Source organism: Camelus dromedarius, chromosome 15 (genome assembly GCF_036321535.1).
Source record: "Camelus dromedarius isolate mCamDro1 chromosome 15, mCamDro1.pat, whole genome shotgun sequence".
Classification (NCBI taxonomy): Eukaryota; Metazoa; Chordata; class Mammalia; order Artiodactyla; family Camelidae; genus Camelus; species Camelus dromedarius.
The window spans coordinates 59,990,150-60,014,506 of record NC_087450.1 but is presented as its reverse complement, the minus strand read 5'-3'; the positions used below and the strand labels follow the sequence as shown (position 1 = coordinate 60,014,506).

The following is a 24,357-nucleotide window of genomic DNA, read 5'->3' as shown; positions in this document are numbered from 1 at the left end:
TCCCTGGCGCCCCGACCAGTGCAGAGGAGGGAGGTGTGAGCATATTTGCTGTAAAGCTCAGGCCTTTATTCGGAACCATTTTCATCTTCCAGTGAGAGGCTGGAGCAACGCACTGCTGTTAGGGTTTTTCCCGTTGTGCCTTTTTCTTGAACGATGACATTTGCACAAAGAATTTGACAGAGACATCAGAATTCATATCTAGGGAGGGGAAATATTTACCAGAATAGCTTCTCAATGTGGATGAGACAGATTTATGTTTTTTTTTTTAATATGTGTATGTAGTGGGGAAAGACAAATTATGCAGATTGCCAGAATAGTTAAGAATCTTCTAGTTTAACTAGGGGAAAATGAAACAAATAAGAGCCCAGACTACGGAGTCCTTACAACTTTGCAGTTATTTTGAGATGGCTTTATGTATATTTGCCTATTTAATCTCTAACAAGCTCTCTCTGACCATCTGCATTTTTCATATAAGAAAACTGAAGCACAGGGAAGTTCAGTAACTTGTTGAAGGTCACTGGGCTGGGGCATTAGAATTCAGAGCAGACAGTGTGGAGGGCTTGGTGTTAAGGAGGAAAAATATGATGTTGGGTTTTCCCACACTTTTGAAGAAAAGAGTCTGTCCATTAAAGGAGGCATTCTTTCATACATACCAGTAGGTTTTGTTCAGCTGTGTCTGCCGGAGACATATAATTTAACACTTGTTTAACTTCCAGCTCCCAGAGGGAGTGGCCAAAATAACTCTCACAGGAAAATTCCACCTTCAAAGATCTTTGACTCAAACAAGCTAGAAACCCTAAGAATAGGAAGTATCTGGGTGTGCCTGGATCTCGGGAATCCACAGAACAGAGGGATCAGACAAGTCGCCTCCTCGCTTCCATCCGTCAAAGCCGTCAGGTAGGCAGTGGGATGGAGAGACAGTTCACGTGACGCTGGCGTAGAAAGGCCTTCAGCCTTCATCACCAGGTCCTCACACGGCAGGGCATCCAGCGGAGGTTCCGGGAAGCCCCCCCCCCCCGCCCCCAACACCTGGTCCGTGGCTGGAGTGAGTCCTGGCCCCGCTGGCCCAGCCCAAGGCGCCCTCCATCCGCGCGCTGGCTAAAAGTGCTCTGGGGTCACCGTTTCGTCCCCAGCTTGCTGAGCTTTTAGCCGCAGAGTGTTGGTATCAGGGACCGTCTTCTGGCCGCCCCGCGACGAGGCACCTCGTGCTCCGCTGGGCGGCGTGGGGTCCGGGTGGCCCCGGGTGAGCGGGCGTCTCGGCGGGCCTGCGCGGCCGAGGGCGGGCGGCAGGGGGCGCTGCGCTCGGGCCGCGCCTCAGCGCCCCGCGTCTTTGTGCCGCTCGGCGCCGCCGCCCACTCTCCCCCCGCGGGCGGTGCGCCCCGGCTGGAGGGCGGCCGGGAATCGAGGGCGGCGCCGGGCGGGGCGGCGCGGGCGGCGGACGCGCGGCGCGGACACCCGGCCTGCACAGCGGACCTCGGCGCCGCGCTCGGAGCCCCGCCCGCGGCGAGCAGCAGCGGCGGCCCCCGGCCGCGCGGGACCAGGTGGGTGACGCGCGTCCCCTTTGTGTCGGCCTCCCCGGAGCCGGGCGCGGCCGAGGCACCCGATGGGGGGTGGGGTCGGGCGGGGGCGATGGCGGGATCCGGCCGAGGTCGCCACGCTGGCCCTGCCCCTCGGTGGCTCCGGTGCCGCGGCCCCTTGGGGATCCGGAGCCCGCTTCCCCGGCCCCAGGGGTCCGCAGCGCCGCGTCCCTGCGCTCCAGCCGGTAGGGTGGCCGGGGGCGGCTCCGGGTTGGGGGCCGTGTGACAGTCGCGGTGGACGTTGTCTGGCAAGGGCGACCCGCGGGGCCACGGGGAGGCGGGGGGAAGGTCAGCCCGGCCCGAGTGGGCCGGTGCCCCACGTCCTCTGCGATGCACATCCCAGCGCCCAGTGACGACTGAGACCGCCCGCCTCCCTCCCTGCACGCCTTCCCCTCCCGAGGGGCGCGCCGAAAGTTCCTTGCGGGTCTCCTCACCCGACCTTCCAGCAGTGGCTCCCCGGCTCCTGGGCACCATCCTGGGCGCCCGGCTGTAATGGTTCAGGCAAGCCTGGAGGCTCGGGGTCTCGGGGAGGAAAGCGTTACTTAACTGCACCCTGAGGATCTCCCTAGACAGAGCTCAAGGTGGTCTCTCCGAAGTTCTTTCTCCCTGCCCTTTGCCCGGTGCATAATAATACTAAAAAGCCCCCTCAACGGATATCCCAAGCTTGCTTTGTGCCAGGCCTATGGCAGGCCGGGTAAGGGAGAGAGTTAGATAAGGCCCCGGGGGTGTTCCGGTGGCTCCTGCCCTGGAAGTGGAGGGGAGCCTGGTCCCTGCGCCGACCGACCCCACACCTAATTCTGAACAGCTGTGGGCAGGAAGCCCTGTCCTAGGAGTGGGGCCTGGGAATCCAACAAGGACACGTTCCAGTGAATCTGGCTGGAGGGGCAGCCCGCAGATAAGCTGTGCTGACAAGTAAAGTGTGAGGCTGAAAACGAGGTGGTCCAGAGCCTTGGAGCTGTGGGAGTTCCCTGGCGGGAGAGGCCAGAGAGGAGAGGCGGGTGTGTGAGGAGGGATGTTTAGTCAAAGCTTGCAGGTGGGGCGGGCTCAGGGTGGCAGGAAGGGCCCCAGGCCAGAGGGAGCAGCGGGGCAGAGGGAGGGGGAGGGAACACAAGGGGCCTGCTCGGAGCTTTCCCACGGGCCTGCAGCCCACGTGCTCCAGTGAGTGTGCGCCTGGCCCTGGTACGGAGAATGGGGACCTGGTCTTCTGCAGTTTCCTGGCAACTTTTCGATTTTTGTTTTGATTATTTTGTAAAGAGTGCAAACGAATTATGACTAGAATGATCAGGTGAGAGTCGATCTTGAAAATTGGAATTCCAGGCCGACTTAGGTCTTGATCCTGTGGCAGTGGGAGCTGTTGATGGTTTTGGAGGAAGAAAATGAGCTGGGCCCTGCTTTAGAGTGATGAAGGCTGCGTTGAGGGGTTCCAGTGTGAGATGTGTGGTCTTCGGCCCCCAGCAGGGGCTCCCACCTGGACCCCTTATCTGAGGCCTGGAGAACCTCAGGAAAAACACGATGCAAATGACCTAATTTTAACGGAAGGGGAGTTTTCCAGATCCAGCAAATTGGAGTTTGGAAGTTTGTTTGAAGAAACTCTGGTTCAAATGTCACTGCTTCAAATGTCACTGCCCGGATGGCACTGATGGGGGAAGGGGAACCGTTGAGGGTGAACTCAGGTGCTGGGGGCGGAGCTTCAGCCAGCGGATGAATCGTGCGGACGCCCTGCGCCATGCAGGTGGGGGTCTGAAGACCACAAGAGAGCTTTCACATCCGCGTTTTACAAAAGTGTTCCAGGGCCCTCGGCTTGATCGTGTGTAGTCGCTGCCCCCACCTCTTTACCTGAGCGCAGGGCTTGTCGCGGGGACTCAGTGTGCTTTGGGACTTGGAAGGGACCTCACACCCTTCAGCTGAAGCCGCTGGCATCCAGCGCTTGAGCGTGCCCAGAGCCACACAGCGGCAGGGCCTGGAGCTAGGAGGCACGTGGCCTGTTTTTTCCACTGTGGTTCATAATTTGGCCCCACTGCCTTTTGTTCAAATTTCCCTTCCCTCTTGGGAGCCTTTCCCTTTGGTACAGAGACAGGAGGAGGTCTGCCCGTCTGTCACGTAGGCTGAGAGCCACAGAGCTGGATGGCATCACGGATCCCCAGCCCAGCCTGCCCTTTGGGACTGTGAGGACACTGGGACATTGTAGACTCGGAGGGGAGGGTCCGGGACCCCAGCCACACAGAAGGCTGTGGCATCAGCTCTCTGGACAGTCTGCTGTTCTCTTGCTCCACACTTGAACTCGGGAGGATGGAGACGGGTCAGCTGCCCTGGGGATCAGTGATGTGCGGAGGCCTCAGACTCTTCCAGGGCATGTGGCCCAGCAAGGACCTCCCTTGGACCCCTGGGCTGTGGAATAGCAGCCGCAGCCGAGGGGCTGTGAAAAGAATGAAGTGCCTCTGAGGGAGATGGACCTTCCTGTGTTCACTTGGGTAGTTTCCTGCCTGGGAGATCCGAGAACTAAGTTGAAGGCTCTTCTCTTTCCTTTAAGACTAGAAAAGTCATTTGAGGTAATCATTTCTGGAGCCAGTCTCCTCTCTCCTTGGTTTCTGCATTATGGACACACATGAATACCTTTTCTTAATTAGATGGAGAAAGTAAATTGAAGCAACTGTCCCCAGACCTGCTGGGGACTTGGGCGGGAGGACAGAGCTTGTGCAGCTCTCTGACCCAGATCTGTGACCTTGGGCAAGTGTCCTGACCTCCTTGCGTGGCCCCAGTTCCTTCGACAGCGAAACTAAGGTGTTGGCCTAAGTGGTTTCCAAGATCCAGAAAGAAAAATGTGCTGCTTTAAAGGTCTTTTCCAGGAAAATCAATACTGCAGGGCTGCTCACCAGTGCAACCATTTTTAAGGCTATTTGCAAGAAGAATTTTTTTTTTTTAATTTTTACAATGGCTTTCCTCAAAGATGATGAGAGATGAGGCTTTGAAAAGGGCGGTTCCTGGGTGATAAAAGCTGCATCTTCCTTCTTTCCTGGAATATAAAGCCTGAGCTGGATTGTGTTTCCTGAATGGCCCACAGACGCAGAGAGCAGGGCTTCCTCTAAGCTGACAAGCTGGCTGCAGTGTCACAAAGAATAAGTTCCTGGATGGCATAGGAGGCATGCCAGCCTGCGTGTTTATTGTAGTCTCCCGGACTTCAGCTCTGGGGAGCCAGGAAACAATGGGTGCCCAGGTAGTGTTTCCCATCACCAGGTGCCGGGAGGAAGTGCTGTGCGCGCTACGGAGGACCCAGTTCTCATGCAGCCCCCAGGACAGGCGTCGGTACTGTCCCCGACCTACAGAGGAGGAGAGGAGGAGCAGTTATGGTGTCAAGGCCTGGCACGTGGCACATGTTGAAGCTGGCGGGGACCCAGAGTCCTGTGGAAAAGGAGATATTCTGTGACCTGGAGGAGGCTACGGTCTTGGGGGAGAAAGTCACAAATTGTTCTAGCACTGGGGCTGGTGTGCGCCATGCAGTGGGGCATGGCGAGGAGCCTGCCCGCGGGATCCAGTGATGCCGGACTGGGACTTGAAGGATGTGTCCCAGTTATCCAGGCAAATTAGACAGTCAGGGTCAAATTCGGGACCTGGGAACTGACAGCCAGCACCGTTGGTCTGGGCCAGGCCTGCCCCTGTTGTGTTGGAGGGTGGCCTGGCTCTCTCTGAACGCCATTCAAACCCAGCCTCCCAGAGATAGCACGTTGCTTCCATTTCTGGAATCTTCTGGATGGTCCCGCCGACGTGGTGACTTTCATTCTTGGGTTTTGGGGGCTCTGTCCTAGAAATCTTCCCTCCTTTCCCCTCTCCGCCCCCAGTTTGCTTGGTGGAAGAGAGAGGGTTCAGGGAAGATGAGGAGGAATCCGGCAACCACCACGGTTTTTATGACCCACGATTGCCGTCCTCTGACTTCAGGGGCACCGAGTAAGTTTGCCGCGATGCCCCAGGTGATCGTAGCTGGGCGGCAGGGGGGAGCCTCCGAGCTGAGCTGGAAGTGAGCCCCAGCACGGATGGCAGGGCTCTGCGGGCCGGAGCCTGGGCAGACCTGGCCGGGCAGAAGAGGGTTCCAAACCCAGATGGCAGACACTGACTCTGTCTCTCATGCTGGTTATTGGTTAAACAGGGCTTTGTGTCTGTCCTCGAACGCTTCCTGCAGCGTGATTTTCCTGAGACATTTGTTGGCTTCCCAAGCGCCAGTTTTCAAACAGTGCTTTGAAACTGGGCACATTTGATGTTGCGGTGGCAGTGTCTTAAGGTTATCTGGAGGGAGGCGGGGCTGTGCCCACCACATCAGAGGAGAAGAGAATGCGTCTGGACTTGCACTGACCCACCAGCCATGCAGGCAGCCTGGGGCAGTCCCTTTATGTCCTGCCTGCCTCCCGGACCTGTTACCTGGCCAGCGGTGGGTGGTGTATGAGTCCCGTCCGCTTGCGCCCTGTGGTTGGCTTGTCCGCAGGCTCTCCCGAGTTCCAGAACAGCACCGCTGGCCACCCCCTGCCGCCCCCTCCCTGGTGAGGCTTGCCCACGCTTCCTGCAGGAAGGACCTGCTGGTCAGAGAGGCTGTTTTCTCTCCCCGCTTGTGGTTGGGAAGTGTGCAGACCTCGTGTTAGGGACCTCTTCCACCCCAAGTTGAACAGTGTCTTAAGGAGAATCATGGAGATCTTGTGTATCTTTCCTGGGACACTTTGCGTTGGTCCCAGTGGTGTCTCTCCCCTGCTCGCCACTGACCTCTTGCCATTTCCTGCTGGGACACCATTGCCTGTTAAGTCACGAGTGTGCCCCCAGCTGAGCTTTCCAGGTTTTTCCTGACTTGGTTCCACCCTGTCTCTCCAGCTCTGATCTCTCTGCAGCCTCCACACATGAGCCCCAGAACGTTCTCCCACCACCTCCATGTGCCAGGTTCCTAATGATCCTTCCAGACTCGGCACACATGTTGACTTTTTCTTAAAGCTCTGGGATCATTAACGTGGGAGGGGTGTGGAGGCCGACTTTTCCAGCACTGGCTTCTGACGGATGAGGCAATGCAGGCGCGGAGCAGAGAGGACAGAGCTGCAGACCGAGGGCCCCAGCCAGGCCCCCTCCTTCCAGCCCTGAGCTCTCACCCACGGGCTGGGGATCCTTTCCTCTACTACGTGCTTCCACTGCAACTTTTTTTTCAGAATCTATAATTGCACTGAAATCTCTCTAATTTTGACATAACTACGTCATTTCTCGTACTAAATTAAAAGCCCTTCTAGGGAGGAACTTTTTCGTTCTTTGCATTCCCTTAGTACCTAGCATGCTCTTTCTAAATGCATTTTTGCCCGAGTGAATCCAAGGTAGAGAAACCTGGTTCAGAAGGGACCCTGGGGCAGGTTATCAATGAGGAGATGGGATCAGGGTTCGCATTCTGTTCTCTAGCAAGATCTGAGCAAATGCAGGGGTGCTCTCTCTCTGGGGGGGTCAGGCTACAGAGCCGGACACCACAGGACTGTGAGCAGAAGTAGAAGGGGGTGTTGGCTTGTGTTGGAAGGAAAGACCCCGCACGTGGGCCTGGCAGCCTGGGATGTAGTGGGGCGGGCTTGACAGTCTTGGGTCCCCTGGCGGTGTAGACAGCAGACAGCCCAGTCCCAGAGTCAGGCGGTGGTGAGTCTTGCTTGGGCTACCTGGGGGGGCCCGGCGGCGTGAGCTCTGATGCAGGGGAGGACGAGGCCTGAGAAGTGGGCCTCACCCGGCAGTGCTCATGGTCCAGCAGGGAGGCTCTGTGAGGGGATAGTGATGCCCCAGGGCCAGCATGTACCCACCAGGTGAGGGAGTGACTGGTGGAGACTGGAGAGAAGCTGGGTAGACACTGGAGATGGGGGACAGTGGGGAAGAGGGTGCTCTGTGCTGGCGGAAGGGGGCGAACATTTGGGCCCAGAGAATCTGTTCTTGAGGGTGCCGGGGAGCTGGGGCTGGTCACCAGACTCCATCTGACTTTCGAGTTTGACTCTTTCTCATGAAAGACAGAGGTGTTCCAGGTAAGGAGGTGGTCGGAGGTCCTGGAAGGAGTGTTTGCCAGGTGCACGCAGAGGGGGCCATCGATCGCCGTGGGAGCACAGCCACCGTTGGAGGTGCTCTGAGCAGCGTGAGGGCTAGTCCCTGGTGGTGAGCGAGCTCTGCCTCCGGGGTGTCTGCCTTGACTGCCTGACCCCCTCCTTTGGCCCACGGCGCCAGCGCGCATTCAGAAGCGTCTTGCGGGGCGTGTGTTCCAGGAGCAGCTTTGCTCTGGGAAGCGCACAGACTTGCAGGGCCCCTGGGAGGCTGGCCGTTGGCTGTGCCATGGAGAAGGAAGAGAAACAAAACAGTCCCATAAACTAACTTTTCCTGACAGCCCGACTGCCGCTCAGCGCTTACAGCGTGAGGACGACGGGATGGGAAGGGCTGGGAAGACCCGCAGAGCGGGCACCTCGGGGCCCGAGCTTGTTGGCAAAAACTGCATTTCTTCCTGATCACGTGGCAGGGGCGGGGCGGTCCCCATCCTGGTGTGGCTGAGGCAGAGCCGGCTCTCCCTGCCGGGGCCACAGTTGGCAGTTTCTTCTTTATGTCTCGGCGAAGCACTGGCCAGGGGCCCTGAGCACTGAGGGTCTGGCTGTAGGAGGCAGAGTGGTGGGTGGGCTGGATGGAGTAGAAAGAAGAAGATATCTTTATTCTTTCGGCTTGTGGGGCCCTAAGGAATTGCCTCTCTTTCAGGGTGTATCTTACCCCCTCGTCCCAGCCTTGCTCGATGACACCCTCCTAACGTCTCTCTTGTCCTCAGGCAGAGGGGCGATGCTATACACCCAGGGTTTGCGTCCCTCTGATGTCACGGGTTGAGCCCTAACCCCGGTGTGATGTTGCTAGGAGGTGGAGGTGACAGGGTGAGATGAGGCCATGAGGGCGGGGCCCTTACAGACGGGACTGGTGCCCTCAAAAAGCAGGCCCCAGAGAGCGCCCTCGCCACACACATTGATCTTTGATCTTAGTCTCCCAGCCTCCAGAGCTGTGAGAAATACATGTTTGTTGTTTATAAGCCCCCCAGTCTACGAGATTTTTGTTAGGGAAGTCTGGATGGGTTAAGATAGGCAAACGGGGCTCGTCACCAGTCATACTGGGTGAACTGCTGTGCGGATCATGACGTGGTCATTGTCAGACTCCCTGATACGGTCACATTCCCAGACACCGGGCGCTGGGAGTTCACACTTCAGCCCATGACCCGTGTCTCCCAGTGCCACGTGGTGCGTGTTTGTGTGCACTAGTATGTTACTGTGTGTCCGGCCAGCAGCAGAACGGCCTCTGTGTCCTCAGTGATGGGGCACAGAAGGCACAGGGTGCTGGCCTTGGTTCAGCTGCTCCGTGCTGTTCTCAGACCCCAGGGCCTCCTCTGTAGCTGCCCCGTCCTGCCGTGAGCGTTGAATTATCTGCTTCTCTTACCTGCTCTTCTTTGAAAGGCAAGACTCCACAGGGTTGACGTGCAGACCAATGGGCTCGGGCTCAAGCACCCTTGGTGTCTCACGGGTGCAGGGCCGGCGCACCTGGCTCTCCCATGAATACCTGTGTTTTGGGTGCAGTGAGGGTGGGAAATCACCATCCTGTCTCATTCGTTTCTGTACCCTGCTGGCACCTGGCCTGGTGCCTGGCACATAGTAGGTGCTCAGGAAATATTTACTGAACTTAACGGGCACCCCTTCCCTTCAAAGTCATTCGAGTCCAGAAACAATCTCATTCATTCATTCTTCCTTTTTGTTCACTTCATTCATTCACTTGGCGAAACCTCTTCGGTGCTGGGGGTTCAAGGGCAGATTAAGGAGTAGACAGGGCAGGGGAGGGCGTGGAGAGAGGGCGGGGAGGGGCCGGTGAGGCTTTTCTAGAACCAGGTAGGTAATACGGTGTTGTGTAATCACCAGGACAGGTGCCGACCACTGAAACTTTTGCAAGTTTACAGTAAAAACTCCTGTGAAAACAACCCGTGGAGACACGCAGGAATTTCCATCCAGCAACACTGCTTACTCTTCGCTCCTCCTGCTTGTGAAATAGCTCCAGCTTAAGGTGCCTGCTTTTTGACATTTCCTGAGCCCCTGCGCTCGGCCAGGTACTGGGCCCTTGAGTGTGCAAGTGTGACTAAGGCTCAGAAGGAAATGTTTTCGGCTTGTCTGTAGAGCGAGGCGCCCTTCCTGCGGCAGCGTGGCCAGGGGAACACTTCTTATCTGTTAATACTTTAATCGCTCCTAGGGTTCTTCCCCGTTGGCCCAGAGCCACACTTCCTGGATAGTGACCTTGTTTTCGCCCGGTCCCCAGCCACGTGCGGCTGGTCCAGCCTTCCTTCCTTGTTTGCTGGCCGAGGGGGCCTCGGGGCAGAGGCCACGGGCCGTGTCCTGAGGCCTCACAGATAAGGCCTCTCTCTCTGGGGCCGAGTACATCTGGGGAGGGCAGGACCTCTTCCCGGTACACCAGTTGCAAGCCAAATGCAGGCAGGTCGAGGGCGGTGGGGATGGAGGGCTGGGCTGTCCGGGCAGTAGCCCCTGACCCCCTGTGGCTGTTGAGCCCTTGAACTGGGGCCAGTCCCAGGCGAGCGATGCCATGAGTGTGGAAAGCATCTGGTGTCCAAGATCTAGTGTGAAAAGTCGAGTGCATTATTAATTAATAATGTTTAAGTTGATTACATGTTGAAGTGATTTCAGTTTGGCTATACTGAGTTAAATAAAATACATTACTAAAATTAACTTCCCTTGCTTCTTTTTCTTTTTCTTTTTTTTAATGTGGACACCTGAAGATGTAAAATTACAGAAGCATCTCCCCTTTTACTTCCTCGGGCTGCTGGTCTGAAGGGGCTTGGAGAGGTGCCTTTGTTTCGTGGTTAACAGGCCTTGTGCCCAGCCCTGCCCCCTTCCGCAGCCCGGCCCCACGGCGGGCCGCCCAGGAGCGGGGCTGGGCCCGACTTGTGCCGAGTTCACGGTTGCTGGGCGGTTCCCACTTGAGTTCAGTCGTGGATGCTGGACGTTCCCGCCCAGCTCGGCCAGCCTCTTCTCTGCAGCTTGTGTCATTCAGATCCGACCATCCTACTGACTCCTTTCTGTATCAACTCAGATGCAAGTCCTTGGACTTCGATGTTTCATATGTAAGATGAGGGGTTCGGCTTGGGTGACTGAACGTTTTTCTTTACAGAACTCCTAGATCATTGGAGTCTGCACTGAGTTTCACCTCTGCCTCCAGTTAATTGCTGCAGGCCCTCCTAAGTCCACCTGTCTCACGGCGTCCACCCCGTCTGCCCTCGAACACTGGCTTCTCGCTGCCCCTCATCAAGGATCAGGTCAAGTGCATCCACCAGGCTTCCACCGCCCGGTGCCTGAGGGAGACGGGTTGCGAGCATCCTCTCCCACCCGTATGCCCTGCTTTGGGAGTCCTGCCACCTGCCCCCGGCCTGAGTCCGCAGGTCTTGACCAGGAATCCTGGAGGGTGTCTCCTCCGGCCGGCCAGCCCCGCCCCAGGGGTCCCTCTCCAGCTGACCTCCTGAACGCTGTGCCCCTCTTTCCTGGCTGAGGCGCCTTCCTTGTTTGCATCCCTGCTGTCAGAGCCGCCCACTCTTTTCTTCTGCATTTTTAGATGTATTTCTTTCGGGCCCTTTCTGTTCTCTGGCCTGCTGTCCCTGGCCGGCTGCACTTCCTGCCATCACAGGGCATCCCAGGGTACCCTGCCCCCGCATCACCTGCTTCTTCCTGCATCCCAGGCGCATTTCTGCATTCCTGACGGGGCACCGTGCCTTCTCCTGGGGTCATCCTGCTGCTCTTCTTCCTGCCGGTTCCTGGGAGCTCTGCGTGGCCCCTTCAGACCCCATCGTGTCCCTGAACTGCCCTGGCATTTTGTGGATGGCGTGGAATTGAGTCAGCATCCTTTTACTCCTGGACGCAGCAGGCACGGTGCCTACCAAGGGACTGTGAGCTTTGCAAAATTGAGTATTTTAAAACCCTGGAAACAAGTGTTAGCTTTAATGTATTAAAAAAAAAAACTGAATTGATAGTAACATATGGATCGTGTCAGTCAACAAAATGTAACTGTCACTTAGTCAGCTTAGAGTCAGGCACAGTTATACAGAAATTAGATTTAACCCAAAATGACGGTGCTTTTGAGTGTTTGGCATGATTCGCTGTGAGTTCTTCGTAAGTAAAACATCCCTGAGTTAAATTAAGCTCTGCCTTTCAAGATTTTTCTTTTCTTTTTTGTTTCTTTTGGAGGGAGGTAATCAGGTTTATTTACTTGTTTGTTTGTTTGTTTATGTTAATAGAGGCACTGGGGATTGAACCCAGGACCTCGTTCTTGCTAAGAATGTGCTCTACCACTGAGCTGTACCCTCCCCCATAATTAAATTATGACATTTCTTTTTGTTTTTCCCCCTTAAGGGACACACTGAGGGTTGAAACCAGGACCTTGTGTACACCAAGCACACGCTCTACGCCTGAGCTATATGCTCCCCCTACTTTTTTTTTTTTTCCTGTCACTCGTCACCCATTTTGAATTCCCTGCACGGCGCCTGGTACAGGCAGCATCAGTGTGTTAAACTTTCAGCTGAACTCAGTACATTAAAAAAAAATTATTAAATAAAGGGCGTGACGCTCCTGCCTGAAGGTTTAGGGTTTTCTTTTCTTTTCCTATCCTATCCTATCCTTTCCTTTCCTCTCCTCTCCTCTCCTCCCCTCCCCTCCCCTGTCCTTTCCTTTCTTTTTTCTTTTTTCTGAAACACTACCATATGGTGGTTTTTAAAACCACTGACATTTATAAACTGACCCCAAATGACAAAAACCCTTAGCTGAGCTGCTAATAAAAACAACCCATCCGGAAACTGCAAATGGAGTTTCTGTGATTTTAGTTGAAATTCCCCAGGGATTTCTCCTGACGTGGACTCTGTGTATCTTACCCCATCACACTGCTTATCTAGAAATCAGTCTAGTTATAGTATATCCACTATTAGATGGTAATAAATACCTTGAGTGGTAAGAGAAAGAATGTCTGGGTTTAAAATTTTTCAAATTAAAAGAAAATTTCTTAGAGAACGTTCGCCCTGATGATGAAGTGGGCCGTTGTTGCAGAACAGGAAGTATTTAAATATAAATCATGTTGCCTCAGCAGGAGGAATGAATTTCTAGGCCTGAGCTGGGGGAAGGGATGGCTTAGAGATAAATGCATGATTTTTATTTGCAACTGCATGATTACTTCAGATGGTTGCACTTCGGAGAATTTTGCTCAAAGACACGATACTAAATGTAGAGGAAAAGAAGTGCTTTGTAGCACAAATGCTCCTCTTCGTTTGTTTGTTTGTTTGTTTTAAATAACAGCCCCAAAGGAAAACATCTCAATGCGGTTAAGTAAATATTCTGCTCTAACTCAGTTAAGATTTTTGGAGATTGTGTTAAAAGCCCTTTGTAAAAATGAAAATCACTCTTGTGTTGGGTGAGGTGAGGCGTTACAGGGAACTTTTTCATTTAAAAAAAAAAAGAAAAAAATGGGAGAAAGTGGGAAAGTGGGAAAATGTCTTAATTATGAGACTGAAATGGATGCACAAAATATGTACAGATGTGGACAATATCCTGGGGAAAGGAATCGTAACTCACAAGGACTGTGACTTTTTTTTTTTCTATTTTTGATTTTTAAAAATTGTGGTGCTATATAATTTTATAGTGAAATAAATTATATCCAGTTAAAAATGTGTTTAACTGTACATTCTGCTCCCTCCAAGAACACATTTGATTGTTTCATCCACGACAAATAGGTATTTAGCAAATAACCCTGCATCTCAAGTGGACGATTTGCTGCAGGGGCTAGAAGAGACATGAGGGTCAATCAGGAGACACCCGTCTGTTAGTTAAACAAGACAAAGAGGTGCAAACGCAGACCTTTTTCCTGCAGGGGTGCTTTTTCAGGCCCGCTTCTAGCTCACGTCCCTGCACCTGCGCAGTGACAGTTGATGTCATAACCATGACACTGTGGCCCCTCGAAGTCCAGGCTCCCCGTGCCCCTGTGGTTGTGGTCACTACCTGCGCCTGATGGAGCAGGACCACGGGGACAGCAGCCACAGTCCTTCCCCGGACTTCATGTCCCATCAGAAACTTCTGCAAAGACCCTTAACCTCGCTGTAAATGTTCCCAGGGCTGCTGCTTTTTCAGGTCTCCTCTGAAGATCACCTGCGTCGCAAAAGAGAACATTTAAAGAAAAACATTTAAATCCTAGCCAGAGGGCAGATCCACATGTAACTCTTTAGGAATTCCACAGGGAGGGGGGCAGACAGGTGTGAGGCATGAGGAAGAGGTGAGGGCTCTGGGAACTGGGACAAATACTGCCTAATGCGCTCAAATTCCATCTCAGAAGCACATCCCACCTGAAGAAAATACTGCCTTCCTGGTCCACAAAAATGGAAAGTATTAGACCCATCAGGGCTGGTATTGTCTCTAGCTTTTCAGCTGTTTCTGTTTAGAACAGCCTAAATGAAACTGTGCCATGTTTCTTCCTTCCCTTATTTCTCTCTCTCTCTCTCTCTCTCTTTTTAATTGGGGTGGGGGGGTGTTTAGGTTTATTTATTTATTTTCTTGATGGCGGTACCAGGGATTGAACCCAGGACCTCACGCATGCTAGGCACACACTTTGCCACTGAGCTATACTCTCCCTCCTATTTTTCTCTTTTGATTGCTATTTTGCCTTTTAATTTCCGGTGAAAATGCCCCAGACTACCCCAGGGCTGGCAGATACAGCACATACGAGGCTATGGGCCGAGGTTAGTCCTACCTGCCTTTCTTACTGAAAGCTCACACCCTTATGTTTTGTCAACTGAAATAAATGCACAACCTAAAAGCTAAGAGTTATGTTTTATTCGGTGAACAATTCTGAGGACTCAGCCTGAGATGACAGCCTCTCAGATGGCTCTGAAGGACTGCTCTGAAGAGGTAGGGGATGGGCTGGGATATAGAGGAGCTTTGCAACAAAGACCAGGGAGTTGGAACACTAAAAGATTACTTGTTAACTAAAGAAAACCAGGCATCTCAAGTTAAAAGAATTTAGTGCTTTTCTATGTGTGGGAGGAAGCAAACATATAGGCTCACTGAATTCATTCCTTTGACAAGCACCTAGCTATATCTAGGGCCAGTGTCCTGTCCTTTCGTATTCAGAGTTCCCTCAGAGGGCACCACTGTGAGTGGCTGCAGAGGACGGGCTGCAGGCGATGGGCTGCAGGCTTGTCTTCACTGGGGGGTGGTGGCAGCCACTGATGACTTGATGGCTTCAGCATTCTTTGTTTACTGACACGGTTTGCAGTCTTTTTTGTTCACAGTTTTATGTGCTCATCTTAACCTTCACAATTTTAGCCTGTTACCCCCTGAAAAGGAGAAGACCGCAGTTCGTGTCATACCTGAAGGATGTTCACAGTTGGGAGATGGTGCGTTGTGTAGCGAAAGATCTTAAAAGACTCTTAGAAAAGGAAAAATACGCCTTCAAGAACGGGAGGCGGGCTGACCCAAGGGGGAGAAGGGGCGTTTTCTGAATCTCCCCTTTCTCTGAGACCCTCGCTTAGAGATGGTCTTTTGATTGACGGCTCTTGCCCCTGGAGTGCTTAGTCGTGTTCGGCCCCTTTGTGCGTGTCCTCCCCCATGGTGAACACACAGAAACCCAAGGGGAATGGGCTAAACCTCACTTAATTAAAATATAATGAACATTGAGTTGCGTTCCGTTCGGTGAAGTCAGTTGTGGCTGTTGGGTTTTAACCGATTTCTTGCTGGGACCCATTTAGAAGAAGTGAAGTTTCTTTTTGCTGGAGGTGGGGCAGAACGTCATTTTCCGGGCCATCCTCCCTCTCCGCCCTCTGTCTGCCGGTGCCCACACTTACCTTCCTACCTAACACAACTGGGTGTTTGTCAGCCTCATTGGTCTTTTAAGAATCAGCTCTTGAGTTTTTGTTTTTCTCTGTTGCTTTTCCGTTTATGAGTTCATTGACTTCTGCCCCAGTGTTTATTGTGTCTTTTCTCCTGCTTGTTTTAGGCCAGGTTGCTCTTCTTACTCTGGTTTTCTAAAGAGAAAGCTTGGATGATTGATTTTAGACCTTTCTTCTGATACAGAATGGTCGTGTCTTGGGACTTGGGTCAGGTCTTGGGTGAGTCCCTGGGATGCGCCCCGCCAGGTGAGGGTCCTTGGCTGTGCGCAGGAAAGAATTCAAGAGTGAGCCATAGTTGAGTGAAGGTGGGTTTGCTTAGAGAGATGCACCCCACAGACAGAGTGCAGGTGTCTCCGAAGGACAGAGAGCGCGACCGAGAGGCCTAGGAGATACACATGCCACAGGCAGAATCCGGGCCATCTCAAGAGGCTAGAGGTGGTGGCCTCAGAGCGTGGGGTCATCTAGGAAAGTAAGATTGGCCACAAGGTGTGGGGTTGCTAGCGTTCATGGGCTCGGTAACTTCATATGCTAACAAATGGGAGGACTATCCCAACTACTGTGGGGAAGGGGCGGGGATTCCCACTTTTTGGGCCTTTGGAATCTAGCCATTACCCACTTTTTGACCTTTTATGGTCAGTCTTGAAACTGTCATGGCACCGGTGGGTGTGCCACTTAGCAGCCGTTGTGTGACAATGAATGCGTAGTGAAGCTCAAGGTCCACTGGGAGTTGGATCTCCTGCCGTCTTGGTGCTCACTGCGGCGTCCTTCCTTTAATGGCTGTGCCCGGCCCCCTTCCCTGCAGCCTCACTTCTTCTGGAATATTTGCTATATTATATATTAATGCTATAAATTTCCCTGTAAGCACTGTATTTGCCACATTCTGCTCATCTTGATAAGTTATATTTTAATTTTCATCTTCAGACTTCTTCTTTGGCCCATGTGTTATTTATAAATGTGCTGTTGAATCTCCAGATAGTTGGGGATTTTCCAGCTGTCTTGCTGTTACTGACTTCCAGTTTAATTCCATTGCGATGGGAGAGCATACTTCGTACGATTCCTTTTGTTTTTGTCAATGTGTTCAAGTGTGTTTTATGGCCTAGGGTGTTCCGTGTGAACTAGAGGAGTGTGTATTCAGCTGTTGTTGGATGGAATATTGTATGTGTCAAGCAAATCAGATTGATTGTTCAGTGCTCTTCAGGTCAACTGTGTACTTGCTGAGTCTGCCTGTTGCTGAAGGGAGTGGTGAAACCTCTAACTGCAATGTAACAGGGGGTTTGTCTATTTCTCCTTACAGGTCTGTCAGGTTTTGCTTCTGTATATTGACACTATGTTGTCAGGTGCACATACGAACCAGTTTCTCGGAGAATTGACCCCTTTATGACTGCATGGTGTTCCTCTTTATCCCTGATAATTTTCCTTGGTCTGAAGTCTGTTTTGTTTGAAATTAACATAGCTACTCTAGCTTTCTTTTTATTAGCATTAACAAGTAATATCTTTCTCCATCCCTTTGTTTTTAACTTGAATCTTTTTATTTGAAGTGGGTTTATTTAGAAAGCATACAGTTGAATCTCGCTTTTTTATCCACTTGGAAAATCTCTAATTTTTGACTGGTGTATTTAGATGAGGTACATTTAAAATGATTATTAATATAGTTGGATTAATATTTACCATATTTGAAATTGTTTTCTATTCATCTGTTCTTTTTTTTCCCTCCTCCTTTTCTGATTTTTCTGGTTTTGAGTATTTTGTATAATTCTATTTTATCTCCTCTATTAGCATATCATGTATAGTTTTTAACATCTTTCAGTGGTTGCTCCAGAATTTGCAATATATATGTATATATTTTACTAAACTAAATCCACTTTCAAATAACGCTATACCAGTTGATATGTAGTAAAAGTGCCTAGCAAAGTATTCCTGATTCTCCCCTCTCTTCCCTTGTGACTCTGCTGTTACTCACTTCCCTTATCCATATTCTGTAGTCACCCAATATATCGTCACTGTTCTGGCTTTAAATATTTTCTTTTAGATCAATTAAAAGAAAAATGAAATACTATATCTTGCCTTCATTGATTCCTTCTCAATCTCTTTTCTTGTGTTTATGTTGATTTGAGATTCTGACTTACATAATTTTTTTTTCTCTCTGAAGAACTTTGCATTGCTTTTGAGGTGGGACAACTGGTAACAGACTCCTTCAATTTTTGCTTATCTGAGAAGGTGTTTATTTTTCCTTCACTTTTGAAGGACAGTTTTCCTGGAAATAGAATTTTAGTTTGGTGGTATTTTAATTTTGACACTTTAAATATTTCACTCCACTCTCTTCTTGCTTGTTTGGTTTCTGAAGAAAGTTAGATCTAATTTCTTATTCTTGCTTCTCTACAGGTACAGTGTTTTTTCTCTTTTCTTTCTGGTTTCTTTTGAGATTTTTATTTGGCCTTTGATTTTTACCTTCGAATATGATATGCCTAGGAGTACATATTTTGGTATTTGTCCTACTTGATGTTCTCTGAGCTTCCTGAATATATGGTTTCGTAAGTGATTTGGGAAAATTCTCGGCCATTCTTGCTTCAAATATTTTTCTGCTCTGTTCTCTCTTTTTTCCTCCCTCTGGTATTCTAATTATGCTTATGTCATACATTTTGAAAGTGTCCTACAGTTCTTGGATGTTCTGTTCTGAGTTTTTTAAAATTTTATTCTGTTTTTTCTGTTTGCACTTTAGTATGAGAACTTTCTGTTGCCCCATCTTCAGGCTCACTGGCTTTTCCCCTGGCTGTGTTTGCTCTGTTGATGAGCCTGACCGACGCAGTCTTCATTCTTCACGATGGTTTTGTTTTCTAGGGTTTCCTTTGATTCTTTGTTAAAAATTCCATCTTTCTGCTTATATAACCCATTGGCTCTTGCAATTTGTCTCCTTCTCCTCAAAGAACCTTTAATGTATTAACCATAGCTAGTTTAGTTCCCTGTGTGATCATCCCAGTGTCTGGTCATGTCTGAGTCTGGTTTTGATGTTTGTTCTGTCTCTTCAGATTGTGAATTCTCTTGCCTTCATAGCTGAGCGTGATGTACTTGTTAGCAGGAACTGAGGTAAAAGGCCTTTCGGGTAAGGTTTTATGTTGCTGTTGGTAGGAGCCGAGCTGTGTTTAATGTGTGCTGAAGCTGTAGGTGCCAGAGGCTTCAAATTCCTCTTGTGACTTTTTGCTTCCCCTGTTGTCTTTGGAGTTTCCTAAGAACTTTCCTAGGAGCTCCCCCTTAGAGAGTGTCTGATTCCTGCTGCCCCCTCAGCTGTAACTCTCCGTGACCGCACTGGGGCCCTCTAACGAGGCTGTGAGTTGAGGGGCAGGGGACCGTTCTGTACTCTCAAGATTAAACCTCAGTCTTTAAGCAGGCTGGTGTACCTGGGCTCTGGCCTTCATGAGAGTTCCGTAGCGATTTTCATCCTCCTTGTGTGAGACGGGGAGGTGAGAGGGACTGGAGTGGGGTCCTTGACCTTTGTCAGGTTGGGTGAGGCCTGCAGGACGGGCCTCTGTTGTGCAGACCGTCCTGGCCCATTTCGATTGGTTCCTCTTCCCTCTTCCGCCACCCTGGCCAGAGCCAGGAATGCATGTTCTTGGCCCTTCACTGTGAGAACCTGGTGGGGTTCCTGGAGGTCAGATCCACCAGAGTGTGCACCCCCCTCAAGACGATGGCCCCTCAGAGTTTCTTTCTCAGTCAGGCCGGTTCATACTGAGCCTCCAGCAGTTGATGATAGTGACCACACAGGTGACCCTGTTGGTTAAGGCCCCAGTGGATTCTCCTTCTGGTGAGCAGATCTCGGCTGCGACTGTCTGACCTCACCTCCCCAGGTTTCAGGGGCTTGGTTTGCCCTGTGCCGTCAGTTTTCTACTGGGGCCAAGAAGTTGCTGAGGGTGGGTTTGTGCAGCCCTTCCCTGTGAGGATGGGAGTGATGGCTCTTTGTGTGTCAGAGCTGAGACCTCAGGTCTCCACACTCAAGTGTGTGCTGTTCTGTCTCACCCTCCTTTGTTTGATGACAAACCCCGTGAAGGCGTCTGCCATGGTCCTGAAGAGGGCACCAATGGAGACAAAGGTGCCTGCAGTGTGAAGCAGGGCGATTCTGTGGGTCTGGGCCTTGACTTTCTAACCTGTAAGTGAACGAAGCCTGTGTTCCCTACCAGCTTTGAGCCTAATAACCTTCTCTTTCGTCTCAATTACTTGTGACACTTTTCAGGATATTCTGCATAAGGTGGATGTTCAAACTTTCCTTCAATAGACTGATAAGGTTTTGCCTTATGAAGCAGAACATCATTAGCTGGATAATCTTTTCTTGGCAAATTTCATCTTTCTGTCATTTATGAGATTTGATATAATTGATTTACAGATATTAGACATTCAAAGAATTTTGAAAAATGTAATGAATGACTTGCATGGAATTTTTCCAGGAAATATTTTATTTAAATTCTATTTTTAAAAGTGAAGTACAAAAGAAAGAACCCAGACACAAAAGGTCACCGATTGTATGATTTCATTTATATGAAATATCTAGAATAGGTGAAACCACAGGGACAAGAAGCAGATTTCTGGCTGCCAGGGACAGAGTGGATGGGAGTAGAGATCAGCTGCTTGGTGGGGGATGGTTTTATTTGGGGGCGATGGGAATGCCTTGCAACTTCATAGATTTCTGCCTGCGCAGCATGGTGAATGCACTCAATGCACTCAATTGTTAACTTTAAAATGGGTAATTTTGTATTATGTGAATTTCACCTCAATAAAAAATACATATAGTACGTTAAAAATTCAAAAGCCTAGCAGTGCAAAAACTTTTACATTACAAAGCACTTCTTCCCTCTGCCCCAGGCTGTTCGTCTCCTGAACCAGAGGCATCTGCTGTCAGTTTCTTACATATACTTTCACACCAGTCCCCTCATCTCCTTTTTTGGAAAATGCTGCATACTGCTCTTTTTTCCTACTTAATTTGGAGCTTTGTCCTTATCAGCACATAAAAATCTACCTTATTCCTTTTCAAAGCTACATAGTCAAAGGAATTAATTTCTAAGTTCTCTCAAGTTGAGGTGTGTTTTATCTCATCTTTCTAAATAAACTATTTTTTTTCCCCTGCGGTAATGCCTCTGCTATAACAAGTGGCTTAATTTGTGCCTAGTTCAGTATCCAGTTGGGCAAATCAATCAGCTCTTTGTGAGCAAGTTTAAGCCTAAGAATTAGCTTCATTTTTATGAGTCATTTCTTAGACTCAAGAAGGATGATGGTATTAGCCAAATGCCTTTTATCACAACAAGAGAATTGAAAAGGAAACTCATTTAATTAATTGATAGTTAATGAGCCAATGAATCTGTTCCATAGCTATAATTTGACAGATATCTCCATTACTAAAGAACGTGTTTTATTTTCCCCCAGAGAAGACAAATGTGAAATCACTAGCTTCAGGACAACTCTAATGGGATGACTGTGGGTCCCTCTGGCCCCCAGTGTGTAGGACTGTTAGTGTACAATGCCCGTAGACAGAGATGGCTTTATAGAAGCCGGACAAGACCTCTATTCATAGCAGAGTCAAACAGCCACACACACGAAAACCTCCACTTACTGTGGCTGCAAATGCTGAAACGCACAGAGAGCCACACGGATTCTTGAATTAGAATTTCTGAATTTGAATTCTTGAACTTGCAAGGTCAGCAGCAACCAAAAGACAGTTCTTGATTTGGAAATCGGAAGCTTGGGAAGAGGTAGAAGGATTGCCCTCGGACCTCTTTTGTGTCCTCGTGTGTATGGAATTGCAGGTAAGTGGGAGGATCTCTCTCTGCGAGCTGGAGTCTGTGCTCATTAGCTGAGTCTCAATCCCCATTCATTATGGAGAGAGAGGAAGAAGCAAGAGCCTCCACTAATTCTAATCCTTGTGCCCAAGTCAGGCTGCTCTAAGGATTTGCTTCAAGGAGCCTGGAACGCAAAGCAATGGGACATTTTGGAGGGACTGTAATTCAGAGTCTGCAGTATGTTCCACTTACGAGATCCTTTTGTGAGGCCAAAGAAAAATGATTACTTTCTCTCAATGTTTAGTATCTTATGGATAATATACGACATCAAAATCTTTAGTTCTAAAAACTTAGAGTTATAAATGCAGAAAGTAAAAAATAAATGTTCAATTAGGACTAAAATGAAGAGTGAGATTTCTTCAAGTACATAAGGAAGATTTACCGGTTTTTTCTTTCCTACATTCTTATAGAAAAATTGTGTGTGTGTGTGTATAACTTAAATGTATGTTCACAAATTGGATATATACAGTGTCTTATTTTATGCCTTTGTATTTGCTGTTATATCTTAGACATCTCTTCATACCAGTAATTATAGGTCCAGGTCCTTTACTTGTATGGAGGACAAGTCTTATTTACTCAATGTGTCCCTCTTGATGGGCATTTAAATCACTTTCCAGTTTTCACTTTTACAAAGAACGCTATGCAGCATTCTGTCATCTACCCGTTCCCAGAACGATACCCAGTTATGCTGACATCCGACATCCAGTACCCACTCTGATCACCATCCTTCCTCATTGCTCCTAATCCTTTTGCTCCTGGTCTTTAGAAATACTTCATCCCCACGGGATCGCCAGCCCTACTTCCTTTTCAGTGCTCCCTGCCACCTTTATGTCCTCAGTCCTTTTCTTTCTGAAATGCAGCCCTTTCTCCCACTCTCCTAATCACCGGACAAAACACGGCTTTGGCTGAGTCCAGTTTCCTGCTGTTGTGCACCTGCACCCGAGCTGCTCTGTGGGGCTGGGGGAGTGCTTGGCCCTGGTTCTGACCACAGTGCTCTCTCAGCAGGCTCCGCAGTCCTGCTGTATGTGTCTAAGTATACATACGTGTGTGTGTGTGTGTGTGTGTGTGTGTACATATCTATAGTATGTGTGTGTGTGTGTTTTACAAAGCCCTAAAGGTTTTGAGTGATTATCCCTAACTCCAGTTTTTTCTCATAAACCTTGTTATTTTAGTGATCCCAGCTGTTCTTTGCTTGGTGAACTAATTTAACAAGGAATAATCTTACATATAACTCACTTATCAGATCCATTTATATATTGAAGTACGTATAATTGGTGAAAGAAGCAAATGAGTAAAATAATTTCTTTAATGCAGATTTTTGCACCAGTTTGGCTCTCAGGGTTTCCAAACAGTTGAGTCCTTTGTTCACAATCTGATGTTGCAGCCCTGTTCATATAAACGGGTGGATTGATTAAATTATATTAGAATGAAATTGGGGTTCCAGAAGAGCTTAAGCTTGGGCAACAAGAAGACTGGTCCTAGGCTGTAGTGCATCATATATTTGCTTCAGGTGGCAAACAGTGGTGGGTTTTTTTTTTTTTTTTTATGTTTAATAACTCAGAGAGTAGTGTGTGGGCATAAAGACTGCTACCCAGTCTGGTCTCCCTGAGAGCAGGATCATGTCAGATCCATTCATTCCTACCCAGCATCTCAGCAGATGGTAAGGATGCAAAAAAAAAAAAAAAAAAGGTAATAATGGATGAATATTGACTATAGGTGTTTCTGCTAAAACCCACTGCGTGCACCCCTTGTTCTCTGCAGCGTCAGGCACTAAAACTAGCAGGGCTCGTGGGGAGGTGGGGTGGGGACTGACCGCTCACACTCTGCAGCTCTGTGAGCAGGGCCTCAGGGAGGGCGGAGCTGAGCACCCGGAGGTCGGAGCCCTGGCTGGAGGTGGCCACCGCTTGTAGTAAACGTGCGAGGGAAGAACTTTAATGCTTTCACTCACGCCTGTTGGTGGTGCCCAGGCAAAGCCAGTGCACGGCGGCCCCCTGGGCAGGGCTCTGGAAGGTGGGCCGGGGGGCTTTGCAAGCTGCCGGCAGCCTGCGAACGCACAGGCTCGCAGCACAGCTCTGCGCAGAGGGGCTTAGCCTGCAGCCTTTCCTTGTAAACCTTTTAATAATGCGGCTAAAAAGGTCTCCTACTGTCAGCGCACCAGCTCATGGAGAGCTTTTCTTTCTCGCTACAGATTATAATTCTATTCACTGGCTCTTCAGACCTGGGGAAAATGGCCAAAACATACATTAAAAGAGACCGTGTGGTATTATCTTTTGTTTAAAGGATTAGAATGTATTGCCAAGCAAAGGCAGAGAAAAGATGTGCAAAACCCAGGATCACATTTTCTGGAGTGGGTACCTTGACGCTTCGGGACGGAGGAGGCGCTTTCCGCAGGGGGAGAGGGCTGCTCCGGGCAGGGGCCGGGCCAGGGGCGAGGTCGCTCGGAGCTCTCAGCCTCCACGTGCAAGGCCGTGGACTTCAGGAGCTGGTCCTGAGCTTTGCAGGAGAAGAACTCACTTGCTCAGGCCGCCTGCAGGCAAAGCTTGTCATTTTAGTAAAGGCGCACGAGGAGAGGCTAGCCACCCAGGGGATGCACGCAGTTTTCCGTTGGGATGTGTCTCACGTCTGCTCGGATGGAAACATCTGCGGCTCTCAGATGCCCCACTTTGAAGTGACTGGAAGGACAGGATTGATTTTGTTCTTCGCTTCCTGACCAGAGATACTTAAAAATAAGCCAGGTTCAGAGGCTGGCATTGCATTTCTGATGAGTAAATGCTGCGCCTGAGCAGAGGGAGCTTGGGAAATTCTGGCGTTACTATGCCTTTACATTTTCTCCCGTGGATGTGTGTATGTTTTGATAATAATATCACTGAGATAGAATTCACACAGTATAACATTCATCATGTTGAAATATACGATCCCGCGGTTTTCAGGATGTCGTCACGTTCGAGCGTCACCACCACCTAGTTCCAGAATGTGTTCAGTTCCTTCCCGAACCCCTGGAGCCCGCGGACCTGTTTCTGCCTGTGTGTGG

At 50.0% G+C, this 24,357-nt stretch overlaps 1 protein-coding gene across 7 annotated transcripts in view; it reads left to right on the top strand.

Annotated features, from left to right (window-relative positions):
- The first annotated feature begins 801 nt into the window (after nt 1–801).
- RNF144A (ring finger protein 144A) overlaps nt 802–24,357 on the top strand; it is a 109,400-nt gene continuing 85,844 nt past the window's right edge. For 3 of the 7 annotated variants that reach the window (XM_010997942.3, XM_031466511.2, XM_010997941.3), the window contains exon 1: nt 21,102–21,293. Coding sequence is in view for 2 of the 7 variants with exons in the window: in XM_031466511.2 (XP_031322371.1) it covers nt 21,282–21,293 (12 nt within the window). In the remaining 5 variants the exon portion in view is untranslated. Of the gene's footprint in view, nt 898–1,440; nt 1,542–21,101; nt 21,294–24,357 lie in introns of those variants that run through there. The other 4 variants (XM_010997943.3, XM_031466513.2, XM_064494748.1 and 1 more) reach the window with 4 other exon arrangements.